The 18,637-nt window shown below is 42.4% G+C and overlaps 3 protein-coding genes and 3 long non-coding RNA genes across 8 annotated transcripts; 1 reads left to right on the top strand and 5 right to left on the bottom strand.

The window, feature by feature from the left end:
• Positions 1-853: 853 nt before the first annotated feature.
• LOC136197131 (uncharacterized) lies at positions 854-1,556 on the bottom strand. The gene is made up of 3 exons (XR_010672447.1): positions 1,300-1,556; positions 1,100-1,241; positions 854-1,034 (listed from the first exon to the last, which is right to left on the bottom strand). It is a non-coding gene; the product is annotated as an uncharacterized lncRNA (long non-coding RNA).
• A 2,531-nt stretch (positions 1,557-4,087) lies between these two features.
• LOC136197230 (uncharacterized) lies at positions 4,088-9,728 on the bottom strand. 2 transcript variants are annotated; one of them, XM_065986953.1, is made up of 22 exons: positions 9,422-9,728; positions 9,313-9,372; positions 9,218-9,265; positions 9,052-9,172; positions 8,847-9,004; positions 8,374-8,661; positions 8,198-8,313; positions 8,001-8,141; positions 6,674-7,942; positions 6,489-6,620; positions 6,319-6,435; positions 6,151-6,267; positions 5,956-6,084; positions 5,781-5,906; positions 5,618-5,734; positions 5,435-5,560; positions 5,251-5,383; positions 4,938-5,202; positions 4,815-4,878; positions 4,654-4,763; positions 4,419-4,601; positions 4,088-4,366 (listed from the first exon to the last, which is right to left on the bottom strand). In XM_065986953.1, the coding sequence occupies exons 1-10, from the start codon at positions 9,603-9,605 to the stop codon at positions 6,612-6,614; spliced, it is 2,394 nt and encodes a 797-aa protein (XP_065843025.1). In that variant the 5' UTR covers positions 9,606-9,728; the 3' UTR covers positions 4,088-4,366; positions 4,419-4,601; positions 4,654-4,763; positions 4,815-4,878; positions 4,938-5,202; positions 5,251-5,383; positions 5,435-5,560; positions 5,618-5,734; positions 5,781-5,906; positions 5,956-6,084; positions 6,151-6,267; positions 6,319-6,435; positions 6,489-6,611. The 2 variants fall into 2 exon arrangements, with proteins under 2 accessions (XP_065843025.1, XP_065843023.1); XM_065986951.1 differs by having other exon boundaries at positions 4,090-4,366; positions 5,255-5,383.
• A 912-nt stretch (positions 9,729-10,640) lies between these two features.
• On the bottom strand, positions 10,641-11,889 carry LOC136197588 (uncharacterized). The gene is made up of 3 exons (XM_065987382.1): positions 10,942-11,889; positions 10,737-10,874; positions 10,641-10,699 (listed from the first exon to the last, which is right to left on the bottom strand). The coding sequence occupies exons 1-3, from the start codon at positions 11,873-11,875 to the stop codon at positions 10,641-10,643; spliced, it is 1,131 nt and encodes a 376-aa protein (XP_065843454.1). The 5' UTR covers positions 11,876-11,889.
• Positions 11,890-13,670: 1,781 nt separating this feature from the next.
• Positions 13,671-14,044, bottom strand: LOC136197268 (uncharacterized). Its single transcript, XR_010672498.1, has 3 exons — positions 13,964-14,044; positions 13,820-13,918; positions 13,671-13,770 (listed from the first exon to the last, which is right to left on the bottom strand). It is a non-coding gene; the product is annotated as an uncharacterized lncRNA (long non-coding RNA).
• Positions 14,045-15,023: 979 nt separating this feature from the next.
• Positions 15,024-15,353, bottom strand: LOC136197269 (uncharacterized). The gene is made up of 3 exons (XR_010672499.1): positions 15,305-15,353; positions 15,156-15,254; positions 15,024-15,103 (listed from the first exon to the last, which is right to left on the bottom strand). It is a non-coding gene; the product is annotated as an uncharacterized lncRNA (long non-coding RNA).
• Positions 15,354-16,065: 712 nt separating this feature from the next.
• On the top strand, positions 16,066-18,175 carry LOC136197076 (heat shock protein DDB_G0283913-like). 2 transcript variants are annotated; one of them, XM_065986759.1, is made up of 8 exons: positions 16,066-16,290; positions 16,346-16,513; positions 16,606-16,849; positions 16,914-17,102; positions 17,156-17,281; positions 17,329-17,595; positions 17,650-17,698; positions 17,770-18,175. In XM_065986759.1, exons 1-5 carry the CDS (start codon positions 16,128-16,130, stop codon positions 17,217-17,219), a joined length of 828 nt encoding a protein of 275 aa, XP_065842831.1. In that variant the 5' UTR covers positions 16,066-16,127; the 3' UTR covers positions 17,220-17,281; positions 17,329-17,595; positions 17,650-17,698; positions 17,770-18,175. The 2 variants fall into 2 exon arrangements, with proteins under 2 accessions (XP_065842831.1, XP_065842830.1); XM_065986758.1 differs by having other exon boundaries at positions 17,650-18,175.
• Positions 18,176-18,637: the final 462 nt, after the last annotated feature.

Here is an 18,637-nt window from a genome sequence, read left to right as displayed (position 1 = left end):
GTTTGCCCCGAATCGTTCCTTTTTAGAACGTTTAGGGCACCAAAAGCAGGTTTCAGGTGGGTTCGTTGGCCAAGTGACAGAGCTTTTCACACAGCTGTCATGTATAAGAATACGATGATAATATACGGAGGCGTTCGCTTAAGAACGTACTCTCGATTCATAGGCAATCAAGCTTTTCTAGCTAGCAACGAGTTGTGGCTGTTGACGTGGAATCAAACTCCTCTAGATGAGTCTACAAACATCGCCTGGGAAAAGCAATTGACAGAGAATGCGCCAACTCCTCGTTTTGGACACACAGCAGTTTTGACGGGAAGCAAGATGTTGGTCTTTGCAGGAACCGATTTTCAGTCAACCTTCAATGATTTGTGGCAGTACTTTGATTAAGTAGATATGCGTGACCTCTTCATTAAATTAATTAAGGAGCTAATTTTACTAAAGTAATTAACTGAATAGGGACAATCGCTAAAACTAAGAGATGCTGAGCTTTTCACTCTTCTGATGCACTAGAGTGGCTTAGACTTTAATTGATACACCGTTGGAACCGCACTGGACGAAAGTGAAACGAATTTCACTAAAAGCAGTAGTAATTGTCGGCTTTATATTATTCTGCTCATGAAGTATGGATTTCTTTACATGTATGCCCCTTTTCTGAAAGCTCTTTTTATCTGAACAAGTTCAGTCTTAATTCCTGCAAAAGAAAGAAAGAAAGAAAGAAAAAATAGTAGACAATTGAAAACACACTGTCTTTATTAAATCACTGCACTAATGCTATGTAAGTAAAAGTAATGACTATAGAACGAAAAGAGCACACAGAGCCATTTCGTATTTATTAGAAAAAATTAGTGCTAATAGAAAAAATTTAAACAGCGTAAATGGAACTAATGCAAACTCAAACGAATCCTATGGGACACCATGCATCCAGCATTGATCGGACTGTCGTTATTCAAACGTCAGAAATTCGTGCGTACAGTACTCACATGGATGAGGAAGGTCGGATGGGCTGTTGGATGATGCTCGTCTTTTACTCCATTGACCTGTCAACAGATTGAAGCACTCGATCAAATCGGGAGAACAATAGTACTTCTTTCGATTCTCTCACCGCTACTCCTCCCCACACAAGCATTTCATCATTGATCACGACGGCGACGTGTCCATATCGAGATGACGGGCACGCGGATGACATTTTCGAAGAGGAGAAATGGTTCGAGAGAATCGAATCGAGTGCTTCGATCAAAACGAGTCTAAAAGAAAGGAAATGACAATCCATCAAACAAAATCGGTTGTTGGCATGACAAAGACCTTTGCAAGGAGACTCAATCAACGAAAACGGCTGAAAGAACGACAATAACGATGACGAACTCCCGTATTCATTCTCACGTGACATAGACCACACATCTTTTAGCACACGCAGTCAGCGAGAAAAAGAGCAAAAAGCGAGGAATCAGTCAATAGCCGAACCGTCGTCGACATCCTCAGCCGTCACCCAACGACTATGCAAACGTTGGAGTGCGTCGGACGTCTCGCGTGCTTCGAATGAGCGTCATCGCAATCGAGCCTCATTCGATCAAATTTGACGCGACTCGCGAATCAGATAGAATACAAGAAGAAGAAAGTCGTTTCTATCAGAGATCCAAGGTAATTCCACTAAAGAGGAGTCTCGTTTTCTCCTACGTTGCTCTCTGCGGACAAGCTAGCTAGCGGATAGTTCTCCCATGCAAAAAGAGGCATAAGAGAATAGTCCTGAAAGAAGAGCTCCGTGATGACATATGGGCGCAACCGAAGAATACAACCTCGATACGGAAAAAGATCGCGGCGCCGAAGCGATCACGGAAAAGAAAAAGAAGACGACCACAAAATTTATCGTGGTGTCATTACCGTAAATACATCGAATCACGCGACGCGTCGGCGGGAAACGCCGACAAAGGTCAAACTCTTGAATTGAGAGTCGCTAAGAGATCAGTCTCCCTGCAACTTAAACTACTTAGAGGGTGCGATGTTCATAACTCTGCATGCATTCTCTCCTCCACACGTACGGACCACAGCTGCTTCTTTGTAGAAGGAGTGGCCTTAACACGCTGAACAGGCGTGCCTCTGACGTCATCAGTCGCCTAATGGAATGAGATCGATTGAAGCAATTGACTCAAATAAAGCGTTGGCGATGATTCAAATGAAGACGTGCAATTCACCTCATTTTTTTCATCTTCCGACTTTTCTTCTAGTCAAAGAGCGTGGAAAACATAGAAGGATGTGAATGTGAAGTCGTCCGGGCAAGACCCCGTCAACAAAAACTGCCTCGAAAATGCAACGGGAGACTCTGTGCAATTTTTTTGAATTTATTAAATAAATAAACCGTCCCTCCCCTTTCATGCGCGAGCAGTTTTTGATGACGAGGTCGTGCTCAGGACCCCACCGGAGCAGTTTTTTGTTGACAGGGTCGTACTCAGGACCCCAAGCGGCTAAAAACAAGTATAAGAATAGAAATGAGAAATGCCTAGACGTTTACCTCGACTCCTGGGAGACGTTGAGACAATCCATCATTGTCATAGACTGAAGCACGGCGGTCTTCTCTTCTGGCTGATATGTGCACTCTACAGTCCTCCTAGGTAAGCGTATTGATTTGGACAGGAGTGTCACGGTGACGTCTTCAAAGTAGTGACCAACTGCCGCTTTGTGCGTAGAAATGAAGTCCAAACAAAATTTAAGGACCCTTTTTCCTCTGTTTCAGGCAAAAGCGCCCACACGTCGGTTGGACAGAAAATGACATTTTCACGTGAAATTGCGCGAAAACGTGTTCATCCATCTTACCCCACCCTTACTTATAAGTTCTTCTGTCTGACGTCATTCGGGAGCCTCATGAGGCCCATAACAGAGCCACAGGTTCTTTGGCACCTGCTCCGTGGCCTCGGTTACACACAAAAAAGTCGTTATTATTCTAAAAAAACGTCATATCAACGTTCTTCGAGTGTACCTCTACCATATCCGCTTTGTGCGTCTTCCTGATCGTGTGAACGCACATGAATACGAGGAGAAGACGAGATGGAATGCTCTCAACTCAAAGACTGCTAGTATTTCCTGTGTGACACAGGGAAGTCAAGAGATGAAGTCTACTTCCGGAGAACTTCTTAAGATGTCGATTCATGGAATATTCTCCTAACGTCTAAGATCATCGAAAGCTCAGAGTGTGACAAAACTTGATGCCCAAACCTATAAATCAAAAGTTATGCTCGTCAGAGTATCAAGTCTGTTACAATATTATCTGGTGAAAAAATGTAGCCACGTGTTTCGAAATAGAGCAATTTTTTTTCATTCTGTCAACAGAATTAAATGTCTGCGAGGAAAAAATGTTGTAAACAACTTTCGTTCAAAATTACCTTCTCCTATTTCACCTCATCTGACATCACCATAGACAGATACTTTTAGAGCACGTTCTGTATCGTTTTCTTCAATGTGACAATGATAGATGTCAATTATGGGGTCACTCAGTGAAATTTAAACTTTTTTGAAATTATGAGGATGATTCCAACAGCGCAAATCTAAACACTTCCTTCTGGGGAAAGACTAATAAACTTCTCTATGACCACAACAAAAAAAACTGGGTGCCCTTTTTTTCCAGTATCATTTTTCGCTCGCAGCGAGCGTGGCGCGCTCGCATACTTCAAGATAAACCTTTTAGCTTTTCTGTGAGAAATGAATTCGGATTGCGATGCACGAGAGACGGATAAATTCGTCTCTTGGGCGATGGGGAATCACTGAGACGCGCCGACTGCACTTTCAAAATGCAGGCAATTAGTCTACCGTGAAAGAGAATATAAAGACGTGTCGCGAGCTTTACGTTACGCTTCCCAAGGGCGAAAATCTGTTCGCGGAGCCCCTTGGGGAGCCTCACCTTTTCACAAATGCGCCAGAAGCTAGAGAAACTGTTATGAAAAGCCTAAACGCATGAACGAAGAGCGTCTTGCGAAAAATTTCAGTCAAAACGTTTCTTCGACCATTATCCGGATAACGACGCGATACCCGGATGTCCAAAAAAGATGTTCAAACACCAGTCGCAATAACAGACAAACAAACAGCGCATAGACAACTAAAACAACGCAAAAATAACACAAAACCAGTTTCTCGAATAGTCGAGTATATAAGCGCATTCATACAGCACTTTCATTTTCTATTACATACCTGACATCGGGCCCTGACCCGTTGTTAACTTATTGACTTCAGGTCCCATAAAGGATTCACAAACGTGACGTCAAATTTTAGGTATTTGTTCAGGCTTTCTTCTTCGACAATTTCTCCCAAAAGGTGCGAAAGTTGTTCGAACGACGGGCGCTTTTCCGGTTCAGAATTCCAGCACTCAGACATCAAATCGTACCTTATTTTATAATACGTAGGATAGCTATACACATTAGAGATCTTTGGCTTACTGTACAGTTCTTGGGAACAGTTCTCTGGGCAGTCTACCCCTGCGTAAAAGCGAAAGAATATCTTTGCTTGACATGCAAGGATAGGGAAAACATGTTCACTGAGGGCCTTTCGTGCAATTTGACGTGACTCTGAGTCTTCGGTGCGTCCCGTGTGCAAGAGGCAGAAACAAAGACGTACATGAGCTGCAAAATCATATTTAATCGCGTAAACATATTCTCTCGAACCAATACCGACCCATAAGGCTGTTGTCGTTCAGAGGGCGCCTTAGGTTCTTATGACAATTTAAGAAGCAATCCTTGAGCAAAAAATATGGCCTCATCCCATTTCTTCAAAGCGATGTACATCTAAACAAAGTTATCTGTAATAAATAACAGCACAACTTAGTTCATTTATACGATGTTCTTCAATCCAAATGCTGTTGATCATGTGCTTCTCAAACAGGGTGACATAAGGCATATACTAAATGCGATAAAAAGCAGGTCAAATCTAAAAACGTGAACACTTGCTAAAATACTGACATAAATCACGTTGTTGAAAAACACCAAGTACGTAGAAAGATTTTTAGATAATTTATGCAAAAAATTCTTGCTTGCTGCTTCGCAACGAACCACCGTGGACAAGCTGGTCAGTGAAGACGACCACAAGCGTATAGCTCACACTCTTTTAGTAGACGATGTCTGATAATTTTCTTGGGATTGTGTTCAATGAGGGCCTTTCGTGCAATTTGACATGACTCTTCGGTGCGGCCAGTGCGCAAGAGGCAGAAACAAAGATGCACATGAGCTGCGAAATCATATTCAATCGCGTAAACGTATTCTCTCGAAGCATTACCGACCCAGAAGGCTGTTGTCGTTCAGAGGGCGCCTTTGGTTCTTATGACAATTTAAGAAGCAATCCTTGAGCAAAAAGATGGCCTTATCCCATTTCTTCAAATCGATGTACAACTCCACCAACTCAAAGAACTCTAAACAACCTCATCTGTAATAAATAACAGCACAGCGTAGTTCATTTATACGATGTTCTTCAATCCATATGCTGTTGATCATGTGCTTCTCAAACAGGTAAAAGAACTCGTCAAGTAGCTGGAGAGCTTCACGCCTCTTCTCAAGCCTCACCATTGACAAAGAGAGAAAGGAAACGACTTGACGTATATTAAACTACATTATTATTTTGAATAAATAGAAATTATGACGCTCACTCTGCAATTTTAAAGTCTCCCCATCCTTCGGACATGCAGAGAGAAGGCGGCGAAGACAAATAGCAGCCTCTTCAGTCTTTTTCAAATGGTAAAGACTAAACGCCAACTGCGCGTCGTCTAGTAAAAACCTATTAGAAGATATCGTCACATCGTATTATTTTACAAGAAATGGATGGAAGGCTTCCAGCCCGAAGACCGGCTTGAGCAGTAGGCAATCCCCTCATTAAGTACCGGTGTCCTAAGTCAAACAACTGCATTTGATTGCACATAGAAGAACAAGTGACATACACTGCCAAAAAGCGTCAAAAGGTCAATAAATGAAAATAAAATGCAATTACCGGTTAGAATAGCAGACGGGCAAAGGGATTTTTCAAAGCTTCCATTAATTTTAAGAGCTTCTTCGAATAATGGAAATGCTTCTTCGTAATCTGTCTCAAGCATTCTGCAGCAAGCAAGACAAATACAGCCTGAATGCACAAGAAGGGATGTAGGTAAAGTTAAATACTGTAGTGCTTTACAAAATCTCTCCTCACCTTTTAGAATGTCAACCGAATCTCTGCCAGAGACAAGATCTACAAATGATTTTCGAAGCAATTTGTACTTTTCCTGCTGACCACTTTGAAAGAGAACGACCGATAGGCGCTGCAACGCTAAGAAAGAACTTCTAGAGAAACAACGACGTGCACAAGCAAATTTGTTACCCTCTACGAGAGTGTCAAAATGATAATTGGTATATCCTGAGAGACAGCTGACCAATCGGTTGAGTATGCGTTCCGATAACCTGAGATTTCTAACCATCCCGGCATTCGAAAGAAGGTCTAACAGAAAAAAGGATATTGCATTGGAAAGATTTTCGGTAAAAGTGACTCGCCCGTCGAGAAGGCACGCACATCCGTATCAGAAAACATGTCGATACCGCCGCCTCTAAAAGCTAGTTTGAAGTGCTTAGATCTTCCTTTTAGGTCAAAGCAATCACCAGCCAAACGAGCCAATTTCAAATGATCTGAAACTCAAATATAAGAAATGAGAAACGCAAGGAAATAGAAGTCAACGTACAAGGAAGAGCGCTTTAGTTCTTATTTGTTCCTCTATCGACAAGCTGTGATTTGCCACGTCAACTGCCATCAACGATAAATCCTTTGCAGCACCAAAGTGCTCACAATCATAGCAGATATTGACGGCCATAAGGACGTGATCTGTCTTCCAAGGAAGTATTCCGTGCTTCATCATATTCTTAGAAACTAAGTAATAATGAGGAGCTGAGGAGCGGAAAGAGAATTCAGTTAGAGTCCTTTCTTTCCCAAATAAAAAGGAGTAGATGGAATCTCCCGCCATGAGAAGGACAGCTTCAAAACGAGCTTTTCTTTGCCTTAGCCGCTCAAACATGCTTTGATGGATAAGATAATGCACGCTGTAGGTTTCGCGGCCGCCATTCAAATCGACTCTGTTTAAAAGCGTGTACTTCTTTAGGTCGTCCAACGCTTCTTCAACAAGTAAACGATCAGAAGAGCCGTGGCTTAGGGTAAGAAACTCGGATATGACTCCTTGGGGAACTGATCGAGAGGACATAACGCAACAGCACGCAAGAACAGAATAAGCTGAAGGGAAGTTCTCCTCAATATCTGATATGTCCATTTCCCAAGTCAAGAACGCGTGACGAGTGGTGTTCAATTTTTTAACAGCATTCTTCAGTGACCTTTCGTCGAAAACGTTTAGGCCAAAATCTTTGACTTTGGCACGCCGAAGATCCGCAGGTTTCCGAATGCCAGCTCTGCGCAGAACTTCGCCAAGATGCGAAAGTCGAAAATAGCGAAAAAACGTGTCCAAATCTATCGCAGCTGTAGCAAGCTTTTTCTCCTCAGCAACGAGTTTCTCCCAATAGGATTCAAAGGTGACGTTTCCATGACGAAGTAGATACGAGCCTGCATGACATAGGGCGATTGGAAGAAGTTCAACAGGTGGAAGAACAGCAATTTTTCCTGCCGCTTCACGTTCGATACGAGACAACGCTGTTTCTTCTCTGCCTGCTAGGCCAATAAGTGCAGAGACACCTGTTGCTTCGTCAAGCGTTTCGAGGACCATAACGTTCGTGTTGTCCTGACAGAAAAGTTGATGAGATTCGGTAGTTCGAGTTGTTATCAGGATATGACAAGAAGTTGACGGATCGGGAAGATACTTTGAAATTACTTCCAGATCATCGGCATTGTCAAAAAGAACGAGCATCCGATTTTTCTGCCTAACAATAAGATAAAAGAGATCAAACGACTGACGAAGACTACGTCTTCTCTCCTGGTCTCCGTCTGACTTTTGGTTTGCCAGAAGAAACTAAAAAGACAGGTACACGTGTACATCCTCTGGTCTTCACAATATGGTCCTTTCTTACGTAATCTTCTAAAGTAGTCTTCATAGTTATTACCGATTGAGCATCAATGAAAACAAAGCCAGAGTCGTATGCACGTTTTTGTGCTTTGTAATACTGAAGAGCAAGGCTTGTTTTGCCCACTCCCCCAACTCCACAAATGAACTAAAATTGAAACTTTAGGGGATCGATTCATCCGTTTAATGACCTAAGCGACTTGCCTGTATCTTGAGAGTTAGAGGACACGTTCCAGGGTCTGTAACATGCCAGAAAAATTGTTCAATCTTTTGCAGTTCCGAAACTCGACCATAAAAACGTGATTTTTTCGTAGGAGCTTCTAAAAATGTTACAAAAGTGACTAATTATTCAACAAATGTTGAAATACTTAAAACAATACTGGGCTTTTGTGATGACGTCAAAGATGCGCTGTCCTGTTTGACTTCCTTAACGAAGACACGAAGTTTGTCCAAAGATGCATCATTGTCCATTCCACATCTTTTCACTACTGCTAGAGCCTTGCAACCGTTGCATTTGCTAGAAACTTCATCTTCAATAGCGCTTAGTTCACTCTTCGACATACGAAGACGAAGCCCAAGGAGCGTCCACAGTTGGCATAACTCTTCAAAACAAAAATCGTGCAGATGTCCTTCAAAGGGGGTTTGTATTCCCCTACACATGCGAACACCTAAAAAAGCGACCCTTAATAGTATACAGATACTTGAGGGCTAAAAAGAGAAAACAATATTTTTCGAGGATCGAGAAAGACCCCGTAAAGACGTCAAGTCTTTTTGCATAAATAGGGTATTTACGTTAATGAAATCAAACAACGGCGTGTTTAGCGCTTTTAATAATCCGACTACGTAAGCGTACCAGCACATTTCGCATCGAATTGAGTCTCTGAGAGACACGTGTCCGTCTTAGAAGATTTGAATCTTTTAATTGCTGCGGCAAGATTTCGTAAATAAGACGCAGATTTCCGAGCGGCAAGAAATTTCAAAAGCAACGGCTTGAAAGAAATTTTCGTCAAACTAAAAAGAACAATTAAACATTTCACACAAAGCGTTCACATTCCAACGTCATTGATTCCTGAGGTAAAACAGATTGATCTTTTCTTGGGCGATGATGCTCTCCAATAGCTCGAATAAACGTTTCTAAATCGTGCGTGGAGATATCATTCAAACAGCGCAGTTCTTTTACTAAAAACAAAAATAATCGTCAAAACAAATATGCAAAAAAATTACATGAACGTCTTGAAAAATTCAATATCGCTGGGTTTCTCGTAAGAAAACCTATAAATACATGATAGTCTCTGTGCCAGGATCACAACAAGCATTACCTGACGAAAATGGGTTTCCCACTTTTGTTGAAACTGCCTTCAATTCCTCGTCCGTCACTTCTGAAAAATACACATCAGAACAAATTAGAATAAAATGGCTGCCTTATACCGATTCTAGGAAGGAGATCGTGCCAAGATTGGGGGTCTGCTTCTTGCATCATCGAACAAAACGCATCGAAGTGCTCCTTTCGCCCATCATTCTTAGTCGAAAGCATCTCGTAGAGTACTTCCAGAAGCTTTGTCGTTTTGCGGAGTCTCGACTCAGGGTCCTCTGTCTCGTTTGAACACTCCATCTCCTCGAATGCCAGCAAAGAAGCGCCACATTGCTGCAAGACAGAAGCAATAGAAGCGATCCGCAGAGGCAGTCGCTTAGCTACGACGTTGCAAGCCAGAAAAAAGACGACTCGCTGCTCCTTCGTGCAATTGCTCATGTTTCCAGTATCAAAGATCCCGGTTTGAACACGCCCCTTGTTAGGCACATGGTTCACTTTAGGAAAAAAGGCTTTAGCGCGAATGAGGCCATCTTTGGAAGAGCAGCAAATCGTTAACGTTCGAAATAAAAAAATTAGACGAATCTTGCTTGAAATGCTATGTCATTACTTATTAATTATTAAAACATCGGTATGCTATTACAAATGGAGGCCTCCATCTTCAAGCGCTGTAATCACGGCACAAAAATATATTGGCCTGTCATATATGGACTGGCCCAGTGGCTGAATAGATCAAAAGCATTAACAAAGTACTAGTAAGAGAGCATTTGGGGTCACTCATGCAGAAAAAATCGAAAATTTCGTGTCATTCTGAAAAACCCCGATCACAACTACAACTTCAAGTTTTGCTACAAACAGCTTTGATGTTATCACTGTGAATTCCGCATTCTCGGCAAGCTTCAATAAGAACAGAAACTGTTGCATCTCGACCGTATTCTAGGACCCAATCCTCTATAACCATCATGGCCCGAACAAGATTCTCGTCAGACTTCTCTTTGTACTGCGGTTTGGAAAGACCACTTCTTTCCAAATAAACAGCAAACTTTTGCCATTTATGTTGCACTAGGGACGCGATATTGCGAATAAGAGGTTGGCTGATCTCAGGAAAGGAATCTGAAATGAATTTAATTAAACGAATGCCATATATTAGACCCAAGCCATTTTCTGTTATCTTACCAAGACATGACGGTCGTGTAGCACTGCTGGTCTTGTGGTTAAACCAACAGTTAATTTGAAGAAAGTCTTCGGATTTTAATGGCAATCGCTTCCCAAACTTGTTGTACATCTCTTGGCAAGTACTCGGTTGTGTCTTTCTGAAGCACAGGAAGGCTCTTGACATCAATATGTAAACGTTCGTCCGCTCGCACCGTGCGGCGTCTTGTATTTGACAGCATATGCTATACGCAAATCCTCCCATGCCCTTCTGGCATATACTCTTCATCTGCTCGGAGAATTTCTCTCTGATTGAGGGTAAGAAACGAGGACTTGCTTTAGCAACGTCTTCTTCACTGAAGTATTTAATCGTTAGAGAAATCCAATTCCCTCGGCTTTGATAGAGCAATTCAACTTCCACTGAAAATAAAATTAAACAAAAGGAATGATTGATGTGCTAGCTTAATATGTGCAGTACGTTGTATACCTTCCACTGGAGACTCCTTATCCCCTACTTGAAATATGCACTGATGACGAGAGAGTTGAGGGGCTTTTGGATACAAATTCAGAAAGCGAGTTATCAGACGAAAGTAGACGCACTCTGGAATAAATTTTAGTTTCATTGGAATGACGATAAGAGAAGTTGGGAAAGGACGGGAGCAAGTGTGTATTTCCCAATAAGTTTTGGAAGATAGAAACAACGTCTTGAGCATCGAAGGAACATAAAATCCAGTCGGGCTCGAGCCTTCAACCGGTGTTATGACGTCAAGAAGTTCCAACAGTCGCACAATTTGCTTATTATCTAATTCAATTTGCTCTTTCTCGGCGTCTTTTAAAACACAAGCTAACTCACTGGAGTCAGCTTCTCGCATTTGCTTCAGGCGATAGTTCATTAAGTCATTCGACATTATACCTTTCTCTTTCAGAATTATCCACGTTGGCATCATGTATGGGCCAGGCTTTGCAGCAGTCACAAATACTGATAGGGCTTTAATAACCCACATTGGCCTCGTGAAAACGACGTCTTTCAAATCGTCTACTTCAGGGTAATAGAGAATTGCACCCACATTGGCCAGAAATTTTAGCGCCACGAAGACTTCGTCAGGACTTGTAATATTGCAAATAGTCGGATTCTGCGCGAGCTTTGATATTTCGTCAACTCTAGCGACAACCGTTTTCATAACGTCGCTCCAACGAAACAAAAGAATTTCAAGATAAACCCAGAATAGAGGCTGCTTCTTCATGCCTTTCCAAAACGTCGTTGTCATACGATCCACTCGCTCTCGAACTTCTTTCACACCTTCACAAGGTAATGTCGAACCGGACGCCGAGTTGTCTACAAGAAAGATTTTATCGACAAAATGAACCATTTTGCTCAAATTCTTTCCAATGCTGTTTTCCGGTAAAACGATGTGCTTCATGAAATCGCTTTAGCTAAGAATTTCCTCAAGCAGATTACTTTGTTCCCGCAGCCACCGTTCAACCGAAGCTAAATCGGGAAACTTTTTCCTGTCGCTCCCCAAGATGTCTCGGTGAGATCCAATTGCGAAGACTGGAGGATGGGCCACCTCTTCGTCTTTGCCCATCCAATGAGATTCCAGGAGAAACTCTTCGTGAGCTGCTGTGATTGAGCCAAACCAGTACAGAGGAAAGTCTCCATTTGTGCGGATCCATCCTAAATCATTCGTCTGGTCAATTATTTCGCCATCCAAAGATCGATGAAATGTCTGAGCTTTGTCGGACAGAGACTTTGATATGTCTGGCACTATCATGTAAATGGACAATCCAAACTCTTTGCTTTGCGGCATAAGAGCCGAGTGAGTGGCGAGATAAATTTCTTGTCCGCCCAAATCCCAGATATCGCGAACACCAAGGACCTGTTCGCTCAGCTCCTCTTCACTTGGTTTTGCTCTAAGGAAAGTGTTCACCAATTGCTGCTGATTAGCAGTGAGTGTTTTTGCTTCCATGGCAACTGCCTCCACATCTTTCGATAGTTTTTCCAGTTGTTGTACTGGCTCCAAGGAGTCCAATGCGGGAATAGTGTAGTAAAGGCGCTCTGATTGAACTCCGTCAGACTCGTGTTTTATGACAGACTCAGATGATTGAGAAGAGTTTTCCTCCCATGTCTTTTTGTGGACAGCTGCTGATTTATGCGATAAACACCCTCAGCAATAAGCGGATCTAAATTGTCCTTTCTGTTACAAGCGATCCAGCCGCTCGTTGCTGTGTGAATCATTGTCAGAGCCGCTCCTTCGGTACTGGCTTTATCTTTTTCAAACGGTATGTTCAAAAAAGAATCAACAAGACACGACTTGCCAGCCCCGTCTTGACCAGCAACAATAACACGAGAACGATTCACTGAGACAGAGCCCCGTTTAAGAGCCTCGTCAAAAATTTCTTGAGAGCGATCATCTTTCTCCTCGTGATCTTTATCAGAAATGCTTTCTGTGCTAGGTTCCCCTGCCGAAAATTCGTTAACTTCGGAAGAAACTTCAAGGGACTAAAAAACAAATACAGGTTAAATGAAGCAAATGTGACAATTATTTATAGTTTGTTATTATTAGCTATTCAGCTAATTATCCATCAAAAATGGTTTATGAGACGCACCTCTCGTAGGTTAACCTCGTCTCTTTCTTTTTCAAATTGATTAAGAGCATCAACAACATGGTATTGCTTATTGACAGAAGCTTCACGAAGAGGCGTTCTACCAAACTACTCCCATAATAAAAAATACATTTACAGGAAGAGAAAGATCTACCTTATTTTTGGCTTCCGAATCAGCTCCAGCTGAAAGCAAATATTTAGCAGTTTGTGCGTGTCCTTGGCGACACGCGAAGTGAAGTGCAGTAAAGCCAGACTAAACGTTCAAAAATGGTGACACTGCGACATTACACATGCACGTTCTAAAACGGTTTAACATGTAGGGATTCATTGACACTCAATCCCATTCCAACAAGTTTTTTAGCGACAGCCAAATGACCCTCTTTACTAGCAATTACAAGAGCTCCATTTCCATACTGTGCAAAATAATAACATTATCAAATATTAAATAACCGTTACACTTCATTGCTTACCTTTTCTTTTACAGAAATGTTGCAACTATATCTGGTAAGAATATCTATTACTTTTACCCAAAACAGCAGAAAGAAAAGGCGTGAATCCTCTCTGACGTCAAACTTTAAGAAATGTATTCAACTATCGCTACAAAAATGATTACCTTGTCCAAAGCGTCGATATTAGCTCCAGCTGAAATAAGAAACTCCGCCGTTCTTGCGAAACCTTCCTGACACGCCCAATGAAGTGAAGTGCAGTCATTCTGAACGTCAATGCAAGCATTTAAACTTTTCTAACGTTTGAATGGGTACCTGATCAGATTTATTGACACTTAATCCCATTGCAACAAGTTTTCTTGTAATAACCAAATGTCCTTTCTGACACGCAAACATCAGAGCTCCAACACCATCCTACCTTTAATTATTTATTATCAAAACTCTAGTACACTTTCGTACGTTGTCTTTTGCAGAAATGTCGCAACCCCGCTTGATTAGAGCATTCATGACTTCTTCATGCCCAGCCAAAACAGCACAAAGTAAAGACGTCAATCCCAGCTGATGTCAAACAGTCAGAGAATTAGCAGTATTCACTAGAAAACTATCACCTTATTTAATGCGTCTATGTTAGCCCCAGACGAAATAAGAAACTTAACGGTCGGAGCGTGTCCATACTGACAAGCCCAAAAAAGTGAAGTAGCACCTTCCTAAAAAATTGTAGAGAAGACTTTTACACTCTTCTAGTATTCCAATACATGATTCCGTTCATTAACAATGCTTCCCATTTTAACAAGACGCTTTGCAATATCCAAATGACCTTTGGTACTCGCAAGTGCAAGAGCTCCATCACCACACTGAAGCTTTAAATAAATATTAAATTTAGGATGTTATTACTTACGTTAGTTTTTGCAGACTTGTTGCAACCACAACGAACAAGAACTTTCATGACTTCTAAACGTCCATTGAACACGGCGCAAAGGAAAGGAGTAAATCCTGTCTGATATCAAGCGGTAAAGCATTATCCTCTCAAAAAGCAAAAAAAACAATACCTTATCCAGCGCTTCTATGTTAGCCCCAGATGAAATAAGAAACGTCGCGGTTACAACCTGTCCTTCTACACACGCCAAATGTAGCGAAGTAGAGCCAACCTGAAATTCAAATAGACAAGCTTCTCACATTTCTCTTACGTTCTAAAACCTGATTAGATTCATTAGAACTGCATCCCAATGAAACAAGAAGTTTAGCAACATCCAAACCACCTGCTCCACTCGCAAGAGCCAGAGCTCCACAGCCAGTCTGCACTTCACCAATGATTATAATTTATTTAATGACCTCCACAAGACTTTGCCCACCTTCGCTTTTGCAGAAATATTACAACCACGTTGAATTAGAGCATCACACACGTCTAAATGACCTTCAGAAGCGGCGCGAAGGAAAGGCGTTAATCCCCACTGATGACCAATCGTGATAAATGAAGCGCGCCCCTATACTAAATAAAAACCTTATCCCGAGCTTCTATATCAGCCCCGACATGATAAGAAATTCGGCAGCTTTTGCCTGTCCTCCCTGACACGCCCAATGAAGTGAAGTATATCCGCCCTAAATATAGATAAATAACAACATTTTAAAGACTTCTGTAATATTTTAAAACCTCATAAGATTCATTGACACTGCATCCTAATTTAACAAGTTGCCTTGCAATTACCAGATGACCCTTTTTGCTCGCACGTACCAGAGCTCCATTCCCGTCCTAGAATCCATAGTAATTTTTATACATCTATTTGTTAAAATTACTTTTACCTTATCTATTGCTGAAACGACGCAACCGCGTTGGACAAGAACGCGGAGGACTTCTGAACGTCCACTTGAAACAGCGCAAAGAAAAGGCGTCGCCCCGCTCTAGTGTCAAATTGCGAGAAAACTATAACCCACTCTCAGTAAATAAATACCTTTTCCAATGCTTCTATATCAACACCAGATGAAATAAGAAATAGCGCTGTTTCGGCGTGTCCTTCCTCACACGCCCAATGAAGTGAAGTATATTTATTCTGAGCATCTTAATGAGGAGCTTCTTACATTCCTCTGAAATTGTAATACCTGGTGAGTTTCATTGACACTGCATCCCACTCTGACAAGTTTTCTCGCAATATCCAAATGACCCTTTAGAGACGATATTGCTAGAGCTCCATCGCCGGTCTACATTCCATTAGCGCTCTTCAGCTAGCAGGAGCGAACTTTTAAAGTCTCACGTATACGTATACGCCACCTCCCAATCCGGTTACATCAATGCCGGGCTAGCTGGGTCATGTTTCTATCTGAAGTGTACGCTGGTTGCTGAATAGACTTAACGTATATGCGTCGAGAGGTAGCTTGTAAACGCTGCTTATAGATATTTGTTTAGAAAACAAAGATGACTGACCGGAAGCGACGGGACGCTTAGATTGCTTGCGTAGATCGATCGACACTGCACGTTTAATTGGCTGATCGATACGGAAGTGAAAGTGAGAAGGATGCAGGAAAAACCGTGAGAATATAATTGGGGGAAGGATAAGCCTTCCCCGGCCTCTATCTATAAACTAAGTACAGTTGTCTATAGACAGCAGTCGTCGCGTTCAGTCCGAAAATGCAGTGCCAACCTCATTATGACGACTACGATTTGAAAATCAAGATGGACAGCTTCAAGGGTCTAGAAACGAGCGGCTGGGCTGTTCACAAAGCAAAGTCGGAGGCAGGCTGCGAAAAGGGGGAACGCAGCAACAGTCCAACCGTTTTTGTTGCCGTCGTAGGTAAGCGAAAACGAGTCTCAATTAATTAATGCAGATTTTTCCACGAATGCTGTAGGACTTTTTAGCCAAGGAAAAACGTTTGTGCTAAACCAGCTGATGGATAGCAAGCTTTTGGACGGCTTTGTCAGTCACACCGAGGGACTTTGTATGAAAACTCCGCTAGAACGCAGTCTCAGGGGATTCACCTTTGTCGACACCGCAGGGTTTGATTTTCCAATCGAAGGTAGCTGGAGTAACTTGAGGGAATTGCTTTATCAAACCTTCAGAGAGCCTGCACGTGGCCTATTAGCAAGTGCGTTTTTTGTTTACTTTTAGACGGGGCCGAGTTTTACGAGAAGCAGTACTTCAACATTTTCATGCGTGACGTCATTTTCAACGTTGCCAACATTTCGATTATTGTCGTTAACGATGTCACTCTTAACGATCAGATCTACCTGGACGCCGTGAGAAAAAATTTGAAAAGAATGCACATGGACACGATGGCGGGCGAGCGCTCCGGAGGCGAAGAACTTTCTAATTCGCAAGATGTCAGTGGAAAAAGCGACGACGACGCTATCAAGTAAGAAAAAGATGTTCGACTGCAATCCTATATACATGTAGGGTAGACGTTTTTTTATTTCAAGAAAACCTTTCCACAAAGGCAGCATGTTCGGTGAACTGGTAGTCATTCACAATTTCTCCCTGTGCCAGAACTTGGAGCAGTGCAAAGAAGCGTTCAGAAAACAAGTATCTCAGAATTACAAAGGAATGCTGCGCAGTGCTGAAGTGGCGGAAGGACCGTCGAGCAGTTTGGATCGAAAAGTGTCATACGAGTTAGTCTGATTTTTCTTTTGCTTCTCGTCTTGTTTTTGCAGAATGCATTTAGGTTCTATTTTACGAAGCCTTCGCAAACGCACACCGGCATGCGTCACTTGTTTCTTGGTCTTTAGAGCGAAGGAGCCGCCCTAAAGAAGAAATCCAGCGGCATCTTCAGTTCATTTTCTGCACAAAGGTATCACGGTGTATATATAAATTAAGTAAATAATTGATTTGCGGTAGGAATGACGAAAGGACAGACGTGCATTTGCACAATTGGCAAACCTTCACTCTTTTGCGAGAGTGGCTCTCTGCATATGCGGACGCCGTCAAAGTCGATCCTGTTACGTGCGTTATCGACGCCGCAAACGAAGTGATCAGTCAATATTTTGCTGACACTCCGTGTCTGGTGATGAAAGAAACAATGGGCGAGTGGGCCATTGCTCCGTCGAAAGACTGGAAAGCACAAATTCCTTCTGACTCTTTTGAGAGGCCGCGTCTTACAACAATGTAATATAAATTTAGTACATGTAAGTGACTGTGCTCAAGTCTTATTGCGCTCAGGTACACAGCGCCTGAAAGAAGGTCGTGGACTCAAGGAAAACGTGAAATTGTTTGTTTTGATACTTTTTACCTATAGGCAACTACTACATGTACACGCGTTTGATCGCGATTTGTTTTTAGGATTACGACATCGTGGAGACGGACAAAAATGTGGTCGTTGTAGCTGACCGGCTCTTTCCTCCTCCCGTTGTCACGTTTCAAACTGGCGGGAAAACGTGCCTAGTTACGGGGGAAACTGTGAAGCCCGCCAAGCTCTACGCGGACGGAACGGTGCTCAAGGAGTCGAAAGTGTTTGGAAGCTACAAATGGGTAATCGATTTCAATGCGGACGTCAAGCGCCCTCTATCGTTTCAGTTCGAAAAAACCATTCAAAACAAAGAAGCGAATGTGACAATGCTAGTTTTCAAGAAAGAGGAAGCCAAAAGCACACTTGATTGGGAAGAAGGCGATTGGGGTGATAAATGTGACACCGAGTAGAGTGTTGCGTGCGTGGTAGAGGCTCAAAACGTTGTTCTTGCGAGTTCTCGTACTAATTGGTCAATATAATGCGTCCCGGCCGCTCGTCTGTCCGCGCGAAGTATGGTGTCCGTAGCATTCAAAGAGACGACGCATGCAATCCGCAGTCGAGATCTGTACATCGACGGCAAAATTATTTAGGTCTTTGCAAGAAACGGAAGTTATGGGTCGCCCGTGCGAAAGACCTCCTTCGTTGTCGTCGTCGTCAGAGGCTGCTATGTCTCATCTCGTCTCGTCAGCCTGCAGTCATTCTTTATAGCCGAACTACTTCGTTTTTACGGCTACATTCCTTCGGTATATCCGCTCGAAACACAATAATTCTTTCCTGCCTATTTTCGAACCGACGAGTTCTAAGATCGACTCTGTCACAGTGATTTCTTTTTTAGAGCCGCGAATTGCGCTTTAGATTAGCCTTGTATTATTACTAGGGGCATGTAAACGAGAGGAAAGTATATGGGGCATATGCATAGAC

This window comes from Oscarella lobularis, chromosome 17 (genome assembly GCF_947507565.1).
Source record: "Oscarella lobularis chromosome 17, ooOscLobu1.1, whole genome shotgun sequence".
NCBI classification, from domain to species: domain Eukaryota; kingdom Metazoa; phylum Porifera; class Homoscleromorpha; order Homosclerophorida; family Oscarellidae; genus Oscarella; species Oscarella lobularis.
Note: the sequence above shows the minus strand (reverse complement) of the source record. Positions and strands in the feature narration are given on the sequence as shown.

Excerpts from the sequence above, each read along its gene's own strand:
- LOC136197588 (XM_065987382.1), bottom strand. The coding sequence starts at position 11,875 with ATGAAGCACATCGTTTTACCGGAAAACAGCATTGGAAAGAATTTGAGC. Across the intron at positions 10,875-10,941 it reads TAAGGAGTCTCCAGTGGAAG|TGGAAGTTGAATTGCTCTAT; the intron begins GTATACAACGTA and ends TTTTATTTTCAG. Across the intron at positions 10,700-10,736 it reads ATTCTCCGAGCAGATGAAGA|CATATGCTGTCAAATACAAG; the intron begins GTATATGCCAGA and ends ATTTGCGTATAG.
- LOC136197230 (XM_065986953.1), bottom strand. The coding sequence starts at position 9,605 with ATGGAGTGTTCAAACGAGACAGAGGACCCTGAGTCGAGACTCCGCAAA. Across the intron at positions 9,173-9,217 it reads GAATTTTTCAAGACGTTCAT|TAAAAGAACTGCGCTGTTTG; the intron begins GTAATTTTTTTG and ends TTTTGTTTTTAG. Across the intron at positions 7,943-8,000 it reads AGACTACTTTAGAAGATTAC|TTTCTTCTGGCAAACCAAAA; the intron begins GTAAGAAAGGAC and ends CTGTCTTTTTAG.
- LOC136197076 (XM_065986759.1), top strand. The coding sequence starts at position 16,128 with ATGCAGTGCCAACCTCATTATGACGACTACGATTTGAAAATCAAGATG. Across the intron at positions 16,291-16,345 it reads CGTTTTTGTTGCCGTCGTAG|GACTTTTTAGCCAAGGAAAA; the intron begins GTAAGCGAAAAC and ends CGAATGCTGTAG. Across the intron at positions 17,103-17,155 it reads GATCGAAAAGTGTCATACGA|GTTCTATTTTACGAAGCCTT; the intron begins GTTAGTCTGATT and ends GAATGCATTTAG.